Here is a 20,736-nt window from a genome sequence, read left to right as displayed (position 1 = left end):
ACAGCAAGGCCGTTTTGGTTAGTGTTGCAAGGCCAGATCAGTCAATCATCCAGACTGTTGCCCCTGCAACTACTGAAAAGGCTGCTGCCCCTCTTCAGGAACCACATGTTTGTCTGGCCTCTCAACAGATACCCCTCCGTTGTGGTTGCACCTACGGTACGGCTATCTGTATCGCTGAGGCACACAAGCCTCCCCACCAATGGCAAGGTCCATGGTTCATGGGGAAAGGATTTAACATTATTTCTTGTAATTTTAGTGTCCATCACACCACCATCATAGTATCGCCAGACAAATGCAGTATGGTATACTGGTGTAACACACAAAATATATTTTGTAATGAAATTTGAAATAACTTAATGGAAAGAAATTATTATTGAAGAAAGTAGATGATATTCAATTCTGTACATTGAATGCTGTAATTTCTTGTAAAATCTCAGAACACAGAACTGTAGAAACTCTTCAGAATCACTTTTGATAGCTGCTTCATGCTATTCACTTTCAAAAGAGGTATACTTTTTGGCAAGTTATAGAATTTTATTATGCTACTGTAGACGAAATCCATTTATGTGGTTCCTAAACTTCCCCCATTTTTGAAAGATACAAGAAACTGGCATAAGGTTATAGGAATGTCTATAGTTGCTTGATAAGGCACAGATAACAGTATTCTTTCTGCTTTGTTTGCAGGTTGACACACTCAACACCAACACTTAAATCATGCTAACACAGCTTTTTTGGATGCCACTGTTTCACTAATTTATTTTATTTGTTTACACTCCGTATTACTAATCTATATTACATCTACTCTAGTGTGGTTAATTTTGATTCTATAAAAAAAGTGTATAGTTTTAAAGCTTGAAAGGAGGATATAAGATGAACATCATCAAAAGCAAAACGAGGATAATGGAATGTAGTCGAATTAAGTCGGGTGATGCTGAGGGAATTAGATTAGGAAATGAGACACTTAATGTAGTAAAGGAGTTTTGCTATTTGGGGAGCAAAGTAACTGATGATGGTCGAAGTAGAGAGGATATAAAATGTAGACTGGCAATGGCAAGGAAAGCATTTCTGAAGAAGAGAAATTTGTTAACATCGAATATAGATTTAGGTGTCAGGAAGTCGTTTCTGAAAGTATTTGTATGGAGTGTAGCCATGTATGGAAGTGAGACATGGACGATAAACAGTTTGGACAAGAAGAGAATAGAAGCTTTCGAAATGTGGTGCTACAGAACAACGCTGAAGATTAGATGGGTAGATCACACAACTAACGAGGAGGTATTGAATAGGATTGGGGAGAAGAGGAGTTTGTGGTACAACTTGACTAGAAGAAAGGATCGGTTGGTAGGACAGGTTCTGAGGCATCAAGGGATCACCAATTTAGTATTGGAGGGCAGCATGGAGGGTAAAAATCATAGAGGGAGACCAAGAGAAGAATACACTAAGCAGATTCAGAAGGATGTAGGTTGCAGTAGGTACTGGGAGGTGAAGAAGCTTGCACAGGATAGAGTAGCATGGAGAGCTGCATCAAACCAGTCTCAGGACTGAAGACCACAACAACAACAACAGTTTTAAAGCAATGTTCATGACCATAACACAGCTTTTTAGCACTCATCTAATTCTTCATTAAGTGCAAAAAGTTGTATCCATTAGTTCCAGTGCGTTAGTATCGTGCAGCACCCTTCGGAACAGTCTTATTATGTAATTCGCTTATCTGACTGAATGTGTAGTGGCATGTTGTCAATACTTCAATTGAAGTCTCCCCATTTCTCACATGTATAATAACTATGTGATAGCACTGAGGAGAGAACTGATTCAATAAATGAAGCTGCTGTCAGTGCCCTCACAAAAATCTCTTTGTGAAACATTTGACTGTCTATCAGAATTAAAGACATTATGTTATTTCTCAGATGAACTAACATTTTCCATGTCAGAGATAGAAGTTTTATCATCTGCAAAATAAACAGTGTGTAGAAGACTGTTTCTTATCTTGTGGGATGGTGAGAACAGCTTATTACAGTTCAGGTCTGTGTGTTTTGCCACGTGATGTAGTTACCAGTTGTAGTCCTGCCCACTGCTGTATTCTCAATTGTAAATTTCATTTTAGGTAGTAAACTGGCAGAGGACATCAGTGACCTGTTGACACTTGATTCATCTGAACATTCAACTCAAGGGCAAGGGAAGAGCAAGGATAAAACCAAGAAGAACAGAAAGAAGAAGAAACTGTTCAGTCAGTACTCCCAGAAGGGTATGTATTCATTGTTGGTGTAGTAGCTGGAAAGGTATGACTATGGCATTTTAATGATTTTTTAAATTCTTGTGTTCATCCCTGTTTTTATGTTGCAGCTGCTAAAAGAAGAGCAATTAAAGACTGTATAAATATCAATGACATGGCAGAAATTGTAGACGAAGAAGATAAAAATGGGATAAAAACAAAGAGAAAGATGTACAAATGTCCAGAGTGCTTCAAAAAATTTAACAAAAATAGTAACTTCAAACAACATTTAGGTTAGTGCTCAATATTTTAGATTTCATTGGTTATTTGGATTGATGCTTTAGTAATAATTTGATGATAATATGTAGTATATGATGGTAAGGTCATAGTACATGTACTTTGTTAACTGTATCTTGTCAGAGATTTGAAATAATTTAAGTATTGACACATAGTAAAGAAAGTTTTGCACCAATCTATTTTCCTGACTCCCACGCTAGTATTTTCAAGGTGTTAAACTGCTACTGTGGCAACACTGTTTAGGTTACGGAGCCATTCAGTTATTGAATGCAGAAAAGATCTGACACTTGAAAATTTGCAGATGGAAGAGAAAAACCTGTGTGTGTCTGCTATGACTAAGGCATTAGTTAGAAATGAGTGCCCGATGTGTAACAAGGGCTGAACAAATATGCATACTGTATGCCATTGTGGTCTACAGTCCAAACACTAGATTGATGCAGCTCTTCATCCTAGCCTGTCCTATGAAAGCCTCTCATTTCTGCGTCTTACATCAATGCAAACCTGCTCACAATAATCATACTATTGTATTCCTCAACGAATCTACTCCCTACACATGCCTCGGAATGTGTCCATCAGTTGACCCCTTCTCTTAATTTCTGCTGTAAGTTTTTTTTTTCTCCTGATTTTAAGTCTGTACCTTGTAAACGTGCCGGAAAATACATGTATTGCATGTATGTGTGAAGTCTTAACCGTCCTTTTAGTATGACTTAATTATCAAATATTCAGATCTAATGGTTACTGATGTGTAGTGGGCCCACTGAGGAGGCTTTTGCATTTGCTTATGCCTACTGGAAATTAACCGCACTTCGGGGGGGGGGGGGGGGGGGGTAGGCGCAACAATGTACGAGGGTTATTCCAAAAGTAAGGTCCGATCGGTCGCGAAATGGAAACGACTATGAAAATCCGATAAAGCTTTGCACAGATGTGTTGGGTAGTGTCTCTAGTATAACCCCAGTTAGCATCACGTCGCTCTTCTCATTTCTGAGCTCGCAGTGAGTGCGTAAAGATGTCTAGAAAATAGTGTCTGCCGCCACGTACGAGGGCCTGGTGAGAAATTTCGCCTGAAGCTATGCAGCCAACATTACATAACTGTCGTGCTGTTTCGTCTTCACGACAATTCTCAGCCGCATTCTGCAGGGGCAATGAAGATGCTCCTGCATCGTTTTCAAATGGAAATATTAGATTACCCACAATACAGTCCGCAATTGTCTCCCCTTGAGTTTCATCTCTGGTCACATGAACCGCTGTCTTTGACGACAACATTTTGACACAGACAACGAGGTGTAGGCCAGCGTGGAGAATTGGCGGAAAGCACTGGCGGCTGCCTTCTATGATGAGGCTATTGAAAAGTTGGTACAACGCTATGACAAAAGTCTAAGTCAGAACGGCGACTACGTAGAGAAGTAGCTGAAAGGTGTAGCTAATTGTTACAAGTAAAACATGTCTGATGTTCACTGTGGTTTCAATTTGGCAATCAATCGGACCTTACTTTTGGAATAACCCTCGTAACTCATTTAAATAAAAGTGATTGGGATTTTTTCTGAATTAAATCATCGGCAAATGTTCACTTATTTTATTTGACTTTCAAGTTAGATAGCACATTACAAATCACTTACGTAATCTTGATGGCTAGTAACTCTATGTTAATGTCCATTTTACAAGTTTGTTTGTCCATTTTATCAGATATTCACAGTAAAATATGACCCCATATAGAATGAGAGTCTAAGTGACCTTGAATAATTCCAAGTCCATCAGCTCCCAGAAATGTCAGTCAGCATACCAGAATTGTGCTAAGTTCAACAGTGTGACTGTCATACTGCACATCCGTGAACATGTCTCACAATATACCATGCCAAACATTCAGTGGCTGCCGAAAGACTGCCTTCCAGCACACATTATGTGTTTCTATTTATATTTGCGACTCCATGAAATAAAATGTTTTTGAGCCATCAGAGTTACATTTTGCCTCTCCATGTGAATGTTTTATACTTTACAGAGGGTGACACATATCGGATGAGGTATTTTTTTTTGGTGTACATCTCCCTATGCATTTAGAATATCGATATGTATAATATTTTCCCACCAATCTTTAAAATATTATAATGATTTTTAGAAACACGAAACTTTACAAAAATGCAGCCTGCTTAAATCTAATGTACAGTTGCTACGTTCTTGAGTGGTATGGAAGGTCAGGTCAGCATATTTTATGTCATGTGTGCCATTAGGATTGAGTGCTAATTTTGGGTACTATTTTTGCCATTTGCATGTTTTTTTCTTAATGTTCAACACCGATTTTTATAGTCAGATTGATGTGCATCATTGGTTTGGCACCTCAATCTGTTCATCTTAAGCTCTATTTTCCCACACTGCTTTGGGTTTCTCAATTCTGATTTATGTTTACAATGTTTTCTATAAAACTAAGTACAAAATACCAAAAGTTTCAGTAACACTTAAAGAACATTAACTGTCAGTTTTGGGATTAGAATTGCATTCTATGCTGCATTACCTTTCATTTGAGCTATCACTCGCACTTGTAGAGTGATAACAATGAAAGTTAAACATATATATTTTTTAAATTTACAGTATTAATTTTTATTTCCTAAACTAACAGTGCTACAGGGTACTGTGCAGGCTCATTTGTTTTGTATTGAAAAGATCTTTAAATTGCTATACTTAATTATTTTTTTGCTACAAAGGATCGTTGTGCTAGGATCATGCGCTTGTCATTTGTCTGGGGTATCAAACCACACACTGGCTGGCACACATGAAGGAATCTGAGCACGTGTTTCTGGTGAAACTGGCAAACTCCTACCCTGCAGATTTTGATGGACATGTTTCTCTGCTAATCACCCAAATCCGACACAACTGTTTCTGTTACATAAAATGCGCATTGAGAGCCGCCAACTAGCTTTTGCCATTCTACAGCTATAATGTCACAAGCTTCTCATAACTTGTTTGATCTTCTCATCTAATCTTCAGCATTCTCCTGTAGTACCACACTTCCAAAGCTTCTGATCGCTTCTGGTCTGAACTATTTATTTTCCACATTTAGTTTCCTTAAAAGGCTTCATTATAGATAAATACCTTAAGAAAAGTCTTACCAATTTTTAATGATCTACATCTACGTGATTACTCTGCTATTCACAATTAAGTGTCTAGCAGAGGGTTCAATGAACCACCTTCAAGCTGTCTTTACCCTTCCACTCACGAACGTCACATGAGAAAAACTAGCACTTAAATTTTTTGTGTGAGCCCTGATTTCTCTAATTTTATCGTGATCATCATTTATCCCTATGTAGGTAGGTGCCAACAGAATGTTTCCGCAATTTGAGGAGTAAACTGGTGATTGAAATTTCATGAGAAAATCCCATCGCAATGAAAAATGCCTTTGTTTTAATGATTGCTACTCCAATTCACATATCTTGTCTGTCGCACTATCTCCCCTATTTTGCGATAATACAAAATGAGCTGCCCTTCTTTGGACTATTTCAATGTCATCCGTCAATACCACCTGATGCGGATCCTACACCGCACAGCAATACTCCAGAATAGGGCAGACAAGTGTGGTGTGTAAGCAGTCTCTGTAGTAGATCTGTTGCACCTTCTAAGTGTTTTACCAGTGAATCACAGTCTTTGATTTGCTCTACCCACAACATTACCTGTGTGACTGTTCCAGTTTAGGTTACTTTTAATTGTAATCCCTAAGTATTTAGTTGAATTTACAGCCTTCAGAGTTGTGTGACTTATCGCCTAATTGAAATTTAGCGGATTTCTTTTAGTACTCGTGTGAATAACTTCACAGTTTTCTTTATTCAGGGTAAATTGCCATTTTTTGCACCTTACAGATATCTTATCTAAATCATTTTGCAATTCATTTTGCTTATCTGATGACTTTACAAGATGGTGAATGACAGCATCATCTGCAAATAATCTAACAGGGCTACTCAGATTGTCTCATATGTCGTTAATATAGATCAGGAACAGTAGAGGACCTATAACACTTCCTTGGGGAAAGTCAGATGTTACTTCTGTTTTACTCGATGACTTTCTGTCTATTACTACGAAGTGTGACCTTTCTGACAGCACATCATGAATCCAGTTGCACAACTGAGGCAATATTCCACAGGCACACAGTTTGGTTAGAACACGCTTGTGAGGAACAGTGTCGAAAGCCTTCTGAAAATCTAAAAATATGGAATGAATTTGACATCCCCTGTCAATAGCACTCATTACTTTATGAGCGTAAAGAGCTAGTTGTGTTTCACAAGAATGATGTTTCCTGAATCCTTGCTGACTATGTGTCAATAAATCGTTGTCTTCGAGGTAATTCATAATTTTCGAATACAGTATACGTTCCAAAGCCCCACAGCAAATCGACATTAGTGATGCGGGCCTGTAATTCAGTGGATTGTTCCTATTTCCCTTTTTGGGTATTGGTGTGGCTTGAGCAATTTTACAGTCTTTAGGTATGGAACTTTCTGTGAATGAGCAGTTGTATATATTTGCTGAATATGAAGCTGTCGCATCAGCATACTCTGAAAGCAACCTGACTGGTATACTATCTGGACCGGAAGCCTTGACTTTATTAAGTGATTTAAGCTGCTTTGCTACACCGAGGATGTCTGCTTCTATGTTTTTCATCTTTGTAGTTGTTCTTGATTGGAATTCAGGAATATTTACTTCATCTTCTTTGGTGAAGGAGTTTCAGAAAACCATGTTTAAGACCTGTGATTTAGTGGCACTGTCATCAGTGACTCCACCATTGTTATCGCGCAGTGAAGGTATTGATTGCGTCTTGCCACTGGTGTGCTTTATGTATGACCAGAATCTCTTTGGGTTCTCTGCCAGATTCCGAGACAAAGTTTCGATGTGAAAACTATTAAAAGCATCGTGCATTGAAGTATGCGCTATATATCAAACTTCTGCAAAACTTTGCCAATCTTGACGATTTTGCGTTCTTTTAAATTTGGCATGTTTTTTTCATTGCTTCTGCAACAGCGATCTGACCCATTTTGTGTACCATGGGGGATCAGTACCATGAACGTGTTTTAGTGAGCCATAATTTGTCACTGAGAGTTATCTGATGACAAAGTTTGATAATAACAACAACAATAGCTGTCGTGATACTACTGTCGACCACTATGGTGCCACTACTCGGAGGACGCTGGCTGCCAAGTGTGCCCTCTGATGGGACTACACCAGAATCTGGCATATAAACTGGTCCAGGGCCAGTCAGTTGTGATGCGATATGAGGAGTTTGTGACAAATGTGCTACTGGTTTGTCTTAGATGTTAACATCACATACTCTTTTTCTCATAGGCGGAACCTTGATACAGTATCAGCTGGAGTACTTACCCCGAGGATAATTATTTATATATATACCTTATCTGTACTATTATGAGAAGACAAGACGTTGTTGTTACCAAAAATTTCGAAATGTTCTTGACTATTTACTTCAAATCTTTACACAATGCTCTAATAAGTAGTCGGCTTTTGCAGATGATAAAACCAAGGCTTTTGCAGATGATGCACTTATCTATAATGAAGCACTATCTGAGAGGAGCTGCATAAATTTTCAGTCAGATCTTGATAAGATTTCAGTGTGGTGCAGAGATTGGTAACTTGCATTAAATGTTCAGAAAAGTAAAATTTTGTATGTCACAAAACAAAAAACACATAGTGTCCTCTGACTATAAAACCAGTGAGTCACTGTTGGAATTGGCCAATTTGTGCGAGCACCTGAGTGTAACACTCTGTAGGGATATGAAATGGAATGATCACATATGTTCTGTCATGGGTAAAGCAGGGGTTAGACTTTGGTTTATTGGTGGAATACTGGGGAAGTGGAATCCATCTACAAAAAACATGTCTTATAAATCACTCACGTGGTATTGAACATCTAGAGAGAAGACAACAGGAAGTGTCACGGGTTTGTTTAATCTGTGGGAGAATGTCATAGAGATACTGAAAGAACTGAACTGGTTATCTCTTGAAGACAGACATAAATACCAAGAGGAAATCTATTAACAAAGTTTCAAGAACTGGCGTTAAATGATTACTCTCGGGATATGCTACAACCCCCTATGTGTGCTCACATGGGGTCATGAGGATGAGGTTAGAATAATTACTGCCCACACAGAGGCATTCAATCAATCATTCTTCCCATGCTCCTTACGTGACTGGAATGAGAAGAGACCCTAATAACTGTTACAATGGGACATACCCTCTGCCATGCGCCTCATGGTGAATTGCAGAGGTTTGCAGAGTATAGCTGTAGATGTACGTGCAGAAGACATTCCAAGAAGTCCCCTGCCAGTTATGTGAGCATGGTAGTTTCACACCTTTACCTGGAACAGGAGGGCAGCCATGAGGCACCACATCTGCAACTGATCGCACTATTATTGATGCTGCAGAACAGAATCCACACGTCAGTACTTGGTGCATAGGTTGTCAGCAGGATTCCCCTCACAACACTGCCTGGCGAAGTTTGTGTGAACAACATCTGTATCCATACCACCAGGCATTGGCCCTTGTGGATTTTCCTGCAAGACTTATGCCTATCAAAGAGTGCGGCATGAAGCTGCTTTTCCAGCAGATGATGTTATGGGTGGATGGATGGATGGATGGGGTAACATTCACACATGATTGTAATCAAAACGTCCATAATCAGCATGAGTGGGCATACTTGATTCCTCAAGCAACTGTTGAAATTCCCCATTGAGAAAGAATCGTCGTCAACATCTGGGCAAGGATTATTGAGGACCACTTGATGGGACTTCATGTATTTCAATGCTGCCTGAATGGGTGGAGGTACAGATGGTTCTTCCTATGTTGGAAGATATTTCTCTAAAACTACAGCAGCAGATGTACACTAATGTTCAGAAAAAACAGAACACCTTGAACAGAGATAGGACGTTCATATTCACAGGACATATGTATTAGTATGTTCTGCATAAATGATTAGCATTTGAATAAAATCAGCCCGCGAGTTCTAGGTCAACATCAATATTGTGGTGCAATACCACCTACTGGTAAACTGGTAAAATGTGCCTGCAGCTTTCTTGTGACTTAAGCAGACGTGCAGGATGCCTCGCAGATGTGTGCTTCAATTGTGCCATCAAATCAATGAGGCATTATTGGCCTGAGAGAATGTGATGCATCCGTCCGTGAAATTGCTGCTTCTGTGGGATCGAGTGTTTCAGAAGTGCAACAGGTGTGTGCCGACTGGCTCACGGAAAGCCGTGGAATACACCGAGATGTGTCAGGTCTCAGGCCACACCCCCCCCCCCCCCCCCCCCCCCCCCGAGAAGATGACACCTCATCTGAATGTAATTGGAGGACAGACCTACATTCTCCTTGTTGCTGGCGCAACAGTGAAACAGTGTAACAAATCATGCACTATCAGGGGTGACGGTCTGTTGGCATTTATTATGGCATGGTTATGTGCGGGTTGTCTACTTCTCCACCTACCTTTGATGAATGTGCAGAAACATGCTGGACAGCAATGGTGTATGGAACAATGCCGCTGGAGATAGGAATGGCATCAGATAGTATTTTAGGACAAATCCAGGTTCTGTTTGCTTGAAAATGATGGCCACGTTTTGGTTCGCCGCAGACAGTGGAAGCAGCATTACAGTGGCTGCATTTGCTTAAGACATACAGCACCAACTCAATGCCGTATGGTATAGGGTGCTATTGGATATATCCACAAATCACAGTTGGTGTGTGTCCAGGGCACTGCGACCAGTGTGACCTACGTGAACGACAGTCTGCAACCCATCGCGATACCTTCCTGCACAACACCTCGGATGCTGTTTTTCAGCAAGTCAATGAATGACCACATGTTGCAGCATAAACATGTGCCTTCTTGGTGTCACAGGATGGAAACCTTTTGCTCTTGCCTATCAGATCACCAAACTTGTCACCAATTAGAAATGTGTGGGGTATGGTAAAACAGTGGATGCAGCTCTCTGACTCAGCGCCGGCCACTACGGATGAACTTTTGAACCAAGTGAATGCAGCATGGATATACCACAGGCCGCCATTTGTACCGTACATGCTTTGGAGTCATCACACTTGGAACAAGTTATCGGGGCCCATCGCAGACCCTGTGCCTACTAGGCAACAGGACACTTGCTGAACCAAGGTGACTGAAATGCTAATCATTGCTGTGAATCATACTAATGTACATGTCATGTGAATATGACCATCCTATCTTGAGTTGTTCAATATGTTCTGTTTTTTTCTGAACAAGAGTGTACTTTATGTGCAGTGGTGCCCCTGCCCATTTTAGTGTTTTATCCGCCAGCACCTGATTTGCTGTTGTGCTAATTGCGGGATGGTAGTGGTGGACCAATTGCTTGGACACCACAATCACCTGACTTAAACCCATTGGACTCTCTTCTGTGTGTGCGCCACACCTGTGGAGGATGAAGCATCGCTTCTTGCAATAATTCAGGTGGGTAGTCAGAGACTACGTACACCCATTGGAATTTCTGAATGTGTTCATGCCTCACTGTGTCGATGAGCAGAAACCTGCATAAGGGCAGAGGGCAGGCATTTTGAACACATCTCATAAGGCAGTGAACTGGCTGTATCATTGTAAAAATAAACTGCAGTTTCTCATTTACTGGTTAACAAACTTACAAGTTTTGTCTAACTCGTTATTGCACTACTTCCCCCTAACATATCTTTACTTCTTACGATGTTCTTTTCTCTGGACTGAAGCTAGCATGGTGCTTAAAACAGTGTGTCACCTGTGACATACTGTTAGTGGCACTTCTCCCTTCGTCTTTGTCTACCTCGTCCTAATTACAGATAGGTCTCTCTTATTCTGGGACATGAGTGATATGCTCTTCCTTTTTAATGTCCTCCAGCATACTCTCTCTTCTCTCATGAAGGCCTTATTAGTTCTGGAAGCTAGATAGTGTGTGTCTATTAATTTTACATGTGTCAGTTTGTAGTACTATGTATTTTGCCTCTTGGAGGTATGTAACGACCAGCAATTCTGTCTCTTACTTTACCGCCTGTACTGTATTTAATGTTCTTGTTCTCCACCCCACCCCCTATTACAACTTCAGCTTCTGTTGTGAATTCCTTATACAGAATCCTCAGGTGTTCTGTCAGATAACTAAGAACTAGGTTTGAAGATGCTGGTGATTTGAATGCTGTACCTAGCATTTCATGTAACTGGGGGCATACACATCACCTATGTCCACTACCTAGCAGCAGTACCTTCATCTTAACAGTTTTCTCTAACTTGGATTTCCTAGTCATGACCAAGGTCTGATGCATGTTTTTTTATATGTGCTTCTGCCACAGGGTTTCTCTACATCTGACTTGGACAACTGCTGAAACCTACTTTTTGTTTCCAAAGTAACTCATTTTTTCTTCCTACTTTCTTACCAGCTGCCATTTCTGAACATTTCCTTCCCTCCCTCCTAATAATAAGTAGCTCATTTCTGGCTTTTTCCAGCTGTGTTCAAGGGTACAAACCTTTCTATTTGTTCCTTTATCAGTACGTTTCTGCAGCATATGATGCAGTGCCAGGAGAGACCCTCTTTAATTCTCTCATTGACCTCCCCTTCGTAGTCTCTCCAGTGAAACTATTTATTGCATGACTTAAACAAATCTCGCTGCTTACTATCCTAAGACAGTACCTACATTTTTTCACTTGTAGCCAGTTAGTTGTTAAGAATTACTGCACAAGGGAACCTTAAATACTCTACCTTCAGTCAGTAAATAATTAATTTTTACTAGATTTTAAGTGTGTTTGTGAGTTTGTAGTTGGATAAATTTGGACTATTCTTTCTAAAATTTATGCCTAGAACCCAATTTCATAACTACAGTTTTTATGAAATATTTATTATGTTTTCCGTGGGGGAAAAAAAAGCATACACTAAGTTCTACTACATATGCTTGTACTATTACTTTTATACAGACTGAACTACAGTACAGTCAAGCACTTTTCACTGTTAAAATTACGTCTTTCTGTGTATGAAATAGACTTGCACTTTACACAGTGGACATCTTGGCAGCGTGTGCATACAGGAAAGGACTGTGTACATGGTTTCGTGCAGTGACAAGTGTTAATATTTTTGTCAGAAGGTCTGAGTCTTCATATAAATATTAAATAAAAGTTTTTTGCCTTTCTTTCTATTACCAAAATGTGGAAGTTGACATCACTTTAAACAGGTTGTTAAACTTCTGTGTTGCTGTCTTCTTTTACGTACACAAAATTAGGATGTTTCAGGATTCTAGTATAAAGCTGCAGTGAACAAATGTGTAGTTGTTCTATTCACAGTCCTCTTTACAAAAGAAAGTATGTTTAGTGACACTGAAACATGTTCGTTTAAAATTAGTAGGGGTTATTCCTTACATTTCAGAATCATAGGGCAATATTGTTGATTATTTTCTTTATGGATGTACTTGACATTTCAGGTGTTCATTACATGGATTTTATGAAACACTCTTGTCCATCGTGTGGGCAGTGTTTTGCATGGAAGTCAACTCTGAATAAACACATCCTAAAAATGCATAGTGAAACACCACAACCTAAATCTAGCTGTGAATTCTGTGGACGAGAGTATCCATTTGCTGTACAAGTACAGGTAAGACATTGTTTTGTTGTAAAGTATGAATATTTAAGACATATAAGACACACACACCATAGTCATTTCATTTTAAGTTTTTAAATAAAAATACATCACCACATTTATGATTATTTGCCACCACTTACTAAGACCCTGCAACACCAAGTGTGTAATTATTGTGGAAATAAAATGTAATTTAGTGAATACTATAAAAATCACTGCTTATTAAAAATATACAACAGAAAATGAGCACCTGTGTTCTATTCTGTTGCAACTGATAAAGAACAATGCAAAACAGTGGATTATTAGAGCAGAAATTGAAATTTATATACTAAAGCTGCATATATTAAATGAATCAAGCACAAAAATTAAATATGGGATAAAATAATATTAGGACTTCGTTTCTGTGGTGAATAGCTGGTATGATTTTCTGATATTTACAGAAATAATAATGAATGATCTTCATTTTTGGGGTAACATTGTTCTGTTCATCTTTTAGCACAGATAACCTTCAACTATTAATCAAAGAAATTAATAGACTACATCTGAAAGTTGGCACCGATCGAGGTAGCGCAGTGGTTAGCACACTGGACTCGCATTCGGGAGGACGACAGTTCAATCCCGTCTCTGGCCATCCTGATTTAGGTTTTCCGTGATTTCCCTAAATCGTTTCAGGCAAATGCCGGGATGGTTCCTTTGAACGGGCATGGCCGATTTCCTTCCCAATCCTTCCCTAACCCGAGCTTGCGCTCCGTCTCTAATGACCTCGTTGTCGACGGGACATGAAACACTAATCACCCTCACCTGAAAGTTGGCTTGAAGTTCAGTTAAAGAGTTTGTAGTCTGTATAAAAAGTATCGGAAACAATTTTTTCCTGATGTGACTGTACATCACAGCACACTTGCACAGCATATTTTCGATGATGGTGGGTGTGACCTTCAACATGTGGCAAGCACCAATCACTTGAGTGTTCTCTCAGAAGAGTGAATCATGCAAGTGCAAAGCGCAGCACATGATTGAACAGCAGTACTCCATCAAATTTTTTTTGGACTATGGAAATTGTGTATGGAGTTGTTGACCATGATTCACCAAGGATGAAACTGCAGTTTTTAAGTGGCACAAGCTCTTTAAAGATGGCTGAGAGAGTGTGGAGAATGAGCCCCACACTGGATGGCTATTTGCGTCAACAACCGATGACATGTACAATGTGTGTGTGAAGTGCTGAATCCAGACCATAGGTTAAGTATTTGCATGATTGCAGATGTAATTGGCTTTGATAAGATGACAGTGCATATCATTGTTGCTGTATATTTCATGATGTGAAAGATATGCACTAAACTTGTCCCAAAGATCCTGATGGACCACCAATAGCAGAGGCGAGTGTTTGCTTGTGAAAACCTTCTGCAAAGTATCATAAAAGATCCCCAGTATTTAGGACGATGTAATAATGGGAAACAAAACTTGGACATTCGAATACGACACAGAAACAAAGTGTTAAAGTTCCAAATGGCACACTGCAGCATCGCCTCATCCAGAAAAGGCTCGAATGAGTCAATCCAGAGTGAAAGCCAAGCTCATCATTTCCTTCAATGCCAAGGGGGTGGTCCACTACAAATTTGTCCCTCAGGGGCAGAGTGTGAATGGTGCTTTTTACTTAAAAGTGCTAAGAGGATGGAAGAGAAGGGTTGACTGGATAAGGTTAGCCGTTGCCAGAAATTGGAGATTGCATCATGAGAGTGCACCCAGACACACCTGCTCCGAGATAACTGACTACCTGACGATAAACTGCATTGCAGCGATTCCACAACTCCCTCACGGTCCCAACTTGGCACCAGCAGACTATTTCCTATTCCCAAAAATCAAATCCTACTACAAAAGACACCATCATTTGGAAAAGCTGCTGGTAGAAACTTTATGTTGATATCAAAGCCAGTAATTTCAAGAATTTTGAAGCACTGTAGCAACATCTCAAACAAATATATTTTTATCAAACTTTTCTCAATACTTTTTATACAAACCTTGTGTAATATGTCTAAATTAGTGTACATCAAGACATTGCAAAAAAAAAAGGTATAAATTAACATTGAATTCGTAGGATCAGTTGATGATTTTTTTGTGTCGAGGGCAGATGAATATGATGACTGGATGCTCCAGAAATGAAAATAAAAAAGTAAAAGTGCCCTAGAGAGCTGTTTGTAAACTAAATAGAGTTTTTGAAATGAATGTTACAATTAGACTGAGACATTAGTTTTTCAGTCATTGAGTATGCTACTGATACACGAGCTTGCTTGGTAAGTAATGGACAAAAGCATGTCGTGAAATACTAGGAGAGGCAGGATCAGGTAACAGACTGGAACGAAAATAACTTAGATGTGAACTTGACATCTGGACAGACAAATACACTCCTGGAAATGGAAAAAAGAACACATTGACACCGGTGTGTCAGTCCCACCATACTTGCTCCGGACACTGCGAGAGGGCTGTACAAGCAATGATCACACGCGCGGCACAGCGGACACACCAGGAACCGCGGTGTTGGCCGTCGAATGGCGCTAGCTGCGCAGCATTTGTGCACCGCCGCCGTCAGTGTCAGCCAGTTTGCCATGGCATACGGAGCTCCATCGCAGTCTTTAACACTGGTAGCATGCCGCGACAGCGTGGACGTGAACCGTATGTGCAGTTGCCGGACTTTGAGCGAGGGCGTATACTGGGCATGCGGGAGGCTGGGTGGATGTACCGCCGAATTGCTCAACACGTGGGGCGTGAGGTCTCCACAGTACATCGATGTTGTCGCCAGTGGTCGGCGGAAGGTGCACGTGCCTGTCGACCTGGGACCGGACCGCAGCGACGCACGGATGCACGCCAAGACCGTAGGATCCTGCGCAGTGCCGTAGGGGACCGCACCGCCACTTCCCAGCAAATTAGGGACACTGTTGCTCCTGGGGTATCGGCGAGGACCATTCGCAACCGTCTCCATGAAGCTGGGCTACGGTCCCGCACACCGTTAGGCCGTCTTCCGCTCACGCCCCAACATCGTGCAGCCCGCCTCCAGTGGTGTCGCGACAGGCGTGAATGGAGGGACGAATGGAGACGTGTCGTCTTCAGCGATGAGAGTCGCTTCTGCCTTGGTGCCAATGATGGTCGTATGCTTGTTTGGCGCCGTGCAGGTGAGCGCCACAATCAGGACTGCATACGACCGAGGCACACAGGGCCAACACCCGGCATCATGGTGTGGGGAGCGATCTCCTACACTGGCCGTACACCACTGGTGATCATCGAGGGGACACTGAATAGTGCACGGTACATCCAAACCGTCATCGAACCCATCATTCTACCATTCCTAGACCGGCAAGGGAACTTGCTGTTCCAACAGGACAATGCACGTCCGCATGTATCCCGTGCCACCCAACGTGCTCTAGAAGGTGTAAGTCAACTATCCTGGCCAGAAAGATCTCTGGATCTGTCCCCCATTGAGCATGTTTGGGACTGGATGAAGCGTCGTCTCACGCGATCTGCACGTCCAGCACGAACGCTGGTCCAACTGAGGCGCCAGGTGGAAATGGCATGGCAAGCCGTTCCACAGGACTACATCCAGCATCTCTACGATCGTCTCCATGGGAGAATAGCAGCCTGCATTGCTGCGAAAGGTGGATATACACTGTACTAGTGCCGACATTGTGCATGCTCTGTTGCCTGTGTCTATGTGCCTGTGATTCTGTCAGTGTGATCATGTGATGTATCTGACCCCAGGAATGTGTCAATAAAGTTTCCCCTTCCTGGGACAATGAATTCACGGTGTTCTTATTTCAATTTCCAGGAGTGTATATATGGGAGAGGGACCAAAGAAGATAAATTTTATTTAGCTTATGACATGACACACTACATTGGAAACAGTATAAAAGAGAATATACATTGTTAAAATATAGGATACAGACATAATAAAATAATGCAAACTGAACATTGGCACTTAAGAATAAATGTAAAACTATATTACAAAACAATAAGATTGCATAAAGTTCAGAGTCCAGTATTTTCAGCAATCACAATTCCACACTTAGATTCCGCAGCCACTCCACAGCTTGTGGTGTTGCCCTTAGGAAGTCGTCATCAGTTCTGGTGAATGCCCTCAGTGGACACTCGCTGACGATGTGGTGGATGGTTTGTTATTTGGCACCACAGTCGTACCCAGGGTTAGATCTCAAGTTTCATCTGTACAGCAGGGATCTGTGTCGGCCATGACCTGTCCGTATTCTGTTCAGTGTTACCCAGGTTTTCCTTGGGAGGTGAAAGCCCGCTGGATGGTTGGGAGTCTCAGATAAAATATGCCATCTTGGCTCGGCTCTGTTTCTCCAGTCCGTTCGACAGAATATAAATAAAATGGTGGACAAAACCACCATTCAGCTCTAGCAATAAAGAATGCTGAAAATCATGTTACATGAATGAAATACATTGTTTTGCATCAGTTATTGTCCTTTGACACAGAGAGTACTATACAAAAAACATTGTGAAATTTAATTTTTATTGTAATATTCATTTGTCTCACTTCTGTTGTTTTGTTCTGACACAGTAATGAATTTACAGTTACTCCCAACAAATTTCATTTATACCAAAACTTATTTCTCCTTGTTTGTACAGTAAATGCACATACTTGTTTAACACATTATTTTACTTCAGTAATCTAAAAGAGGGAGAGGGAGAGGGAGAGAGAAATATGTGATGGACATAGAGAATCACATGTAGCATTAAATGTTATACGCAACAAATGGGTCTCAGGGGTGTGAAAGAAGTGGACCCTAGAGATTTTCTCTCAGTAATTAGACAGTGAAAGGATTAGGCTGTGACCAAATAATGAATCAAGTTCATATTTCTACTATTTCTTAATATTTGGATAAATTTTGTGACTTGAACACAATTGTCGATATGGTTGTATACTTTACTGTTAACTATCTTAATCAAAGGCGCATATTTTCAGAAAATGAAGTTATTCAGAGCCAGTTGGGAATTACACAGAGTCAATACCATCATGGCTGGCTTATGCGTCACCCATTTGTTAGCACATTTACAATGTACAGAAACGTGCAGTACAATATGAAGGAGTAAACACCAGTATGTCCTAGCTACCATCAGATACGGATATTGAGGGAAAAATGATTATATGCAAGGAAGATTATCTGTATCGCAGACCTATTTTGACAGCAGATGGGAAATGTGTAACCAGCATGTGCAAGAGTATATAATCTGTTCCATGGTTCAGGGAGGAATAAGAAGCCTCTTTTCTCTGTTATGGTCATCCAAGGTGAGGAAGAACAAATATAGGAGACCAAAGCTGAACCAGTTGCAACATTTCGTGTGGAATGTTGGCACATAACAAATAGAACCGCGAATGTGTTCTTTGAAAATGAAGCATGTACAGAGTGCAACTAGAGTGTTGAACAGCAGCGTATCTGAAATGAAGACATCAGGACAAGATCTGATGCCTACCACACCATAGGTGACAGGGTGAGGAATTGGCTTATGCTTTGGTATGGTCATGTTAGTATAATATAGGATGAAATATGTGCTAAAACATATAGGAGTACTGTACAGAAAGAGAAAGAATGCAAAGTCACCCAAGAAACATGACTGGAAGGAATCCTAGGAAGTATACAAGGGAATGATTTGTGGGAAGGTGATTGGCAAAACAGGCAATTGTGGCATTAGAGGGTCAGGAAACAGAGAAATCATTAAAATCCCCATCTAAAGAAGGAAAGAAAAGAACACCTCTTCTGGTGTTATCCTCTTGCATCTATCATCCTGTATTACTGAATGAAGCTGCTACTCTCAGCTTATTTAGCTAGGTATTTTATTGCTACAAATATCTTTTATGGATGTTCAAGCTATCATTATAGACTTCAATTTTATATCAATTTTTTATTATTTTTTTAATAACTGAGCCTTTCCTTTTCATCCTGTCCAATAAGTCTCCCCTGATGCAGGGTTCTGGGCAATGTTTCTGGACTCTCCCTGTGCCCTAACCCTCACCAGTCCTTTTTGTTCACCTTCCTTCCTTCCCCTACAAACTTTCTGCCAGAAAAAGGAGCTACTGGATGTGACAGCTTGCAGTTTCAATACTTTTTAAATGTTTTCCTGCTGCCGCTTCTATCCAGTTACATTATAACTTTTTGTATGTTCAAAATTATGATAAAATTTGTTATCTGTGTTGAAATTGCATTACTTTGCAGGAACATATAAAAAGGGACCATTTGAAGCAACGGCCCCATGTCTGCCCTACATGCAACAAAACATTTTACAAGAAGCATGATCTGAGTGTCCCATCGAAGGTTTGTAATTACAAGTTACCGCATTGTTAAACATATACAATATTTTTTCCCTTGAAAATAAACCATAAAAACAATGTAAATTCTAGAGTAGTGTTTACATCTTTATTAAGACTTAGGATGTCATTGAAATTTAAAAGCCAAATGATTGCCCCTACAGTGTTCACGTTAAAATTTATTTAAAAATTTATAACAACGGTATTATTAGGGTGGTTCAAAAAGTATCAGACGGGCTGTCAGTGAGAACACTTCTATAAAGGTTTGAAATTATGTCCAAAGTTTCGTTGCAAGTCACTGAGTGCTCTCGTTGTCAAGTACTGGATGAAATAGTCAGGGTCCTGGCACGTCATGAGCTACACTCCTTTTCCACCTCCACCTTCACCCCCATCCATTTGAACTGGGTGAGGTATCACAGTGGTTAGCACACAGGAGGCCAAAGGTTCAAATCTGCATCTGGCCATCCAGATTTAGGTTTCCCGCGATTTCCCTAAATCGCTTAAGGCAAATACTGGGATGGTTCCTTTGAAAGGGCACTGACGATTTCCTTCCTTTTCCCTACTCCAAGCTTGCGCTCTGGTCTCTAATGATCTCGTTGTCGACAGGATGTTAAACACTAATCTCCTCCTCCTCCTCCTCCTCCTCCTCCTCCCTCCCCTCCCATCTCTTTTGAGCAATAGCTGGTTTCTTCTGCCACAGTAATTCTTTTCAGACTGTAGGTAATAATGTGTATCAAGTTTAAATGAAGATGTGGAACATACATACATACATACGTTTTTTATAATATGTATGGACTACATAAATTATGAGATTTTAATATTCTGAGTTCGAGTCACTTGGAAAAATTTCAGGCCCAGAAAACTAGCCATTTATGCTATTATTAAAAATGTTACTGGTGCATCTGATATTTGAGTTATTCTAAGGGCAATATACACCAAAAAAGATAAAGTGTCAAAGTTTTGTTTGTCATCTTTATTTTAATTCTGTGACAGATCACAAATTTTATAATAATGAGGACAGAAAGTATAACTGTCCTCAATAAAGTGCAAGTGAGTTTTCGAGCAATTTCACATGTAATTGGTGTTTGTAGGGAAAAATGTAAAACATTTTGGCATGCAGAGAGGTATGTTACAATCAGGCCAACACTGTCTTGTTTCTTTCTTGCTTGCATTGCCAATAGATTACATTGTGAACCTTGCAAACCTGCGTTGGGTGCTGCTTCATCTAAGTTGCAGCTGTCATTGTGAGTGCATACTGCTGATAGTTGCACTAGGAACAAGTTCTTGAGTCAGTGTTGTGTCTTTTTGGAAGAGTCCTTCACCAA

At 40.4% G+C, this 20,736-nt stretch overlaps 1 protein-coding gene across 1 annotated transcript in view; it reads left to right on the top strand.

Annotated features, from left to right (window-relative positions):
* The window catches only part of LOC126101198 (zinc finger protein 780B-like), a 128,539-nt gene extending 108,025 nt beyond the window's left edge, over nucleotides 1-20,514 (top strand). Inside the window, exons 12-16 of the mRNA XM_049911893.1 lie at nucleotides 2,102-2,242; nucleotides 2,341-2,502; nucleotides 12,947-13,116; nucleotides 19,320-19,418; nucleotides 20,503-20,514. Of these exons, the coding sequence (XP_049767850.1) occupies nucleotides 2,102-2,242; nucleotides 2,341-2,502; nucleotides 12,947-13,116; nucleotides 19,320-19,418; nucleotides 20,503-20,514 (584 nt within the window). The remainder of the gene's footprint in view (nucleotides 1-2,101; nucleotides 2,243-2,340; nucleotides 2,503-12,946; nucleotides 13,117-19,319; nucleotides 19,419-20,502) is intronic.
* Nucleotides 20,515-20,736: the final 222 nt, after the last annotated feature.

This window comes from Schistocerca cancellata, chromosome 9 (assembly GCF_023864275.1).
Source record: "Schistocerca cancellata isolate TAMUIC-IGC-003103 chromosome 9, iqSchCanc2.1, whole genome shotgun sequence".
Classification (NCBI taxonomy): Eukaryota; Metazoa; Arthropoda; class Insecta; order Orthoptera; family Acrididae; genus Schistocerca; species Schistocerca cancellata.
This window is presented reverse-complemented; position numbering and strand designations above follow the sequence as displayed.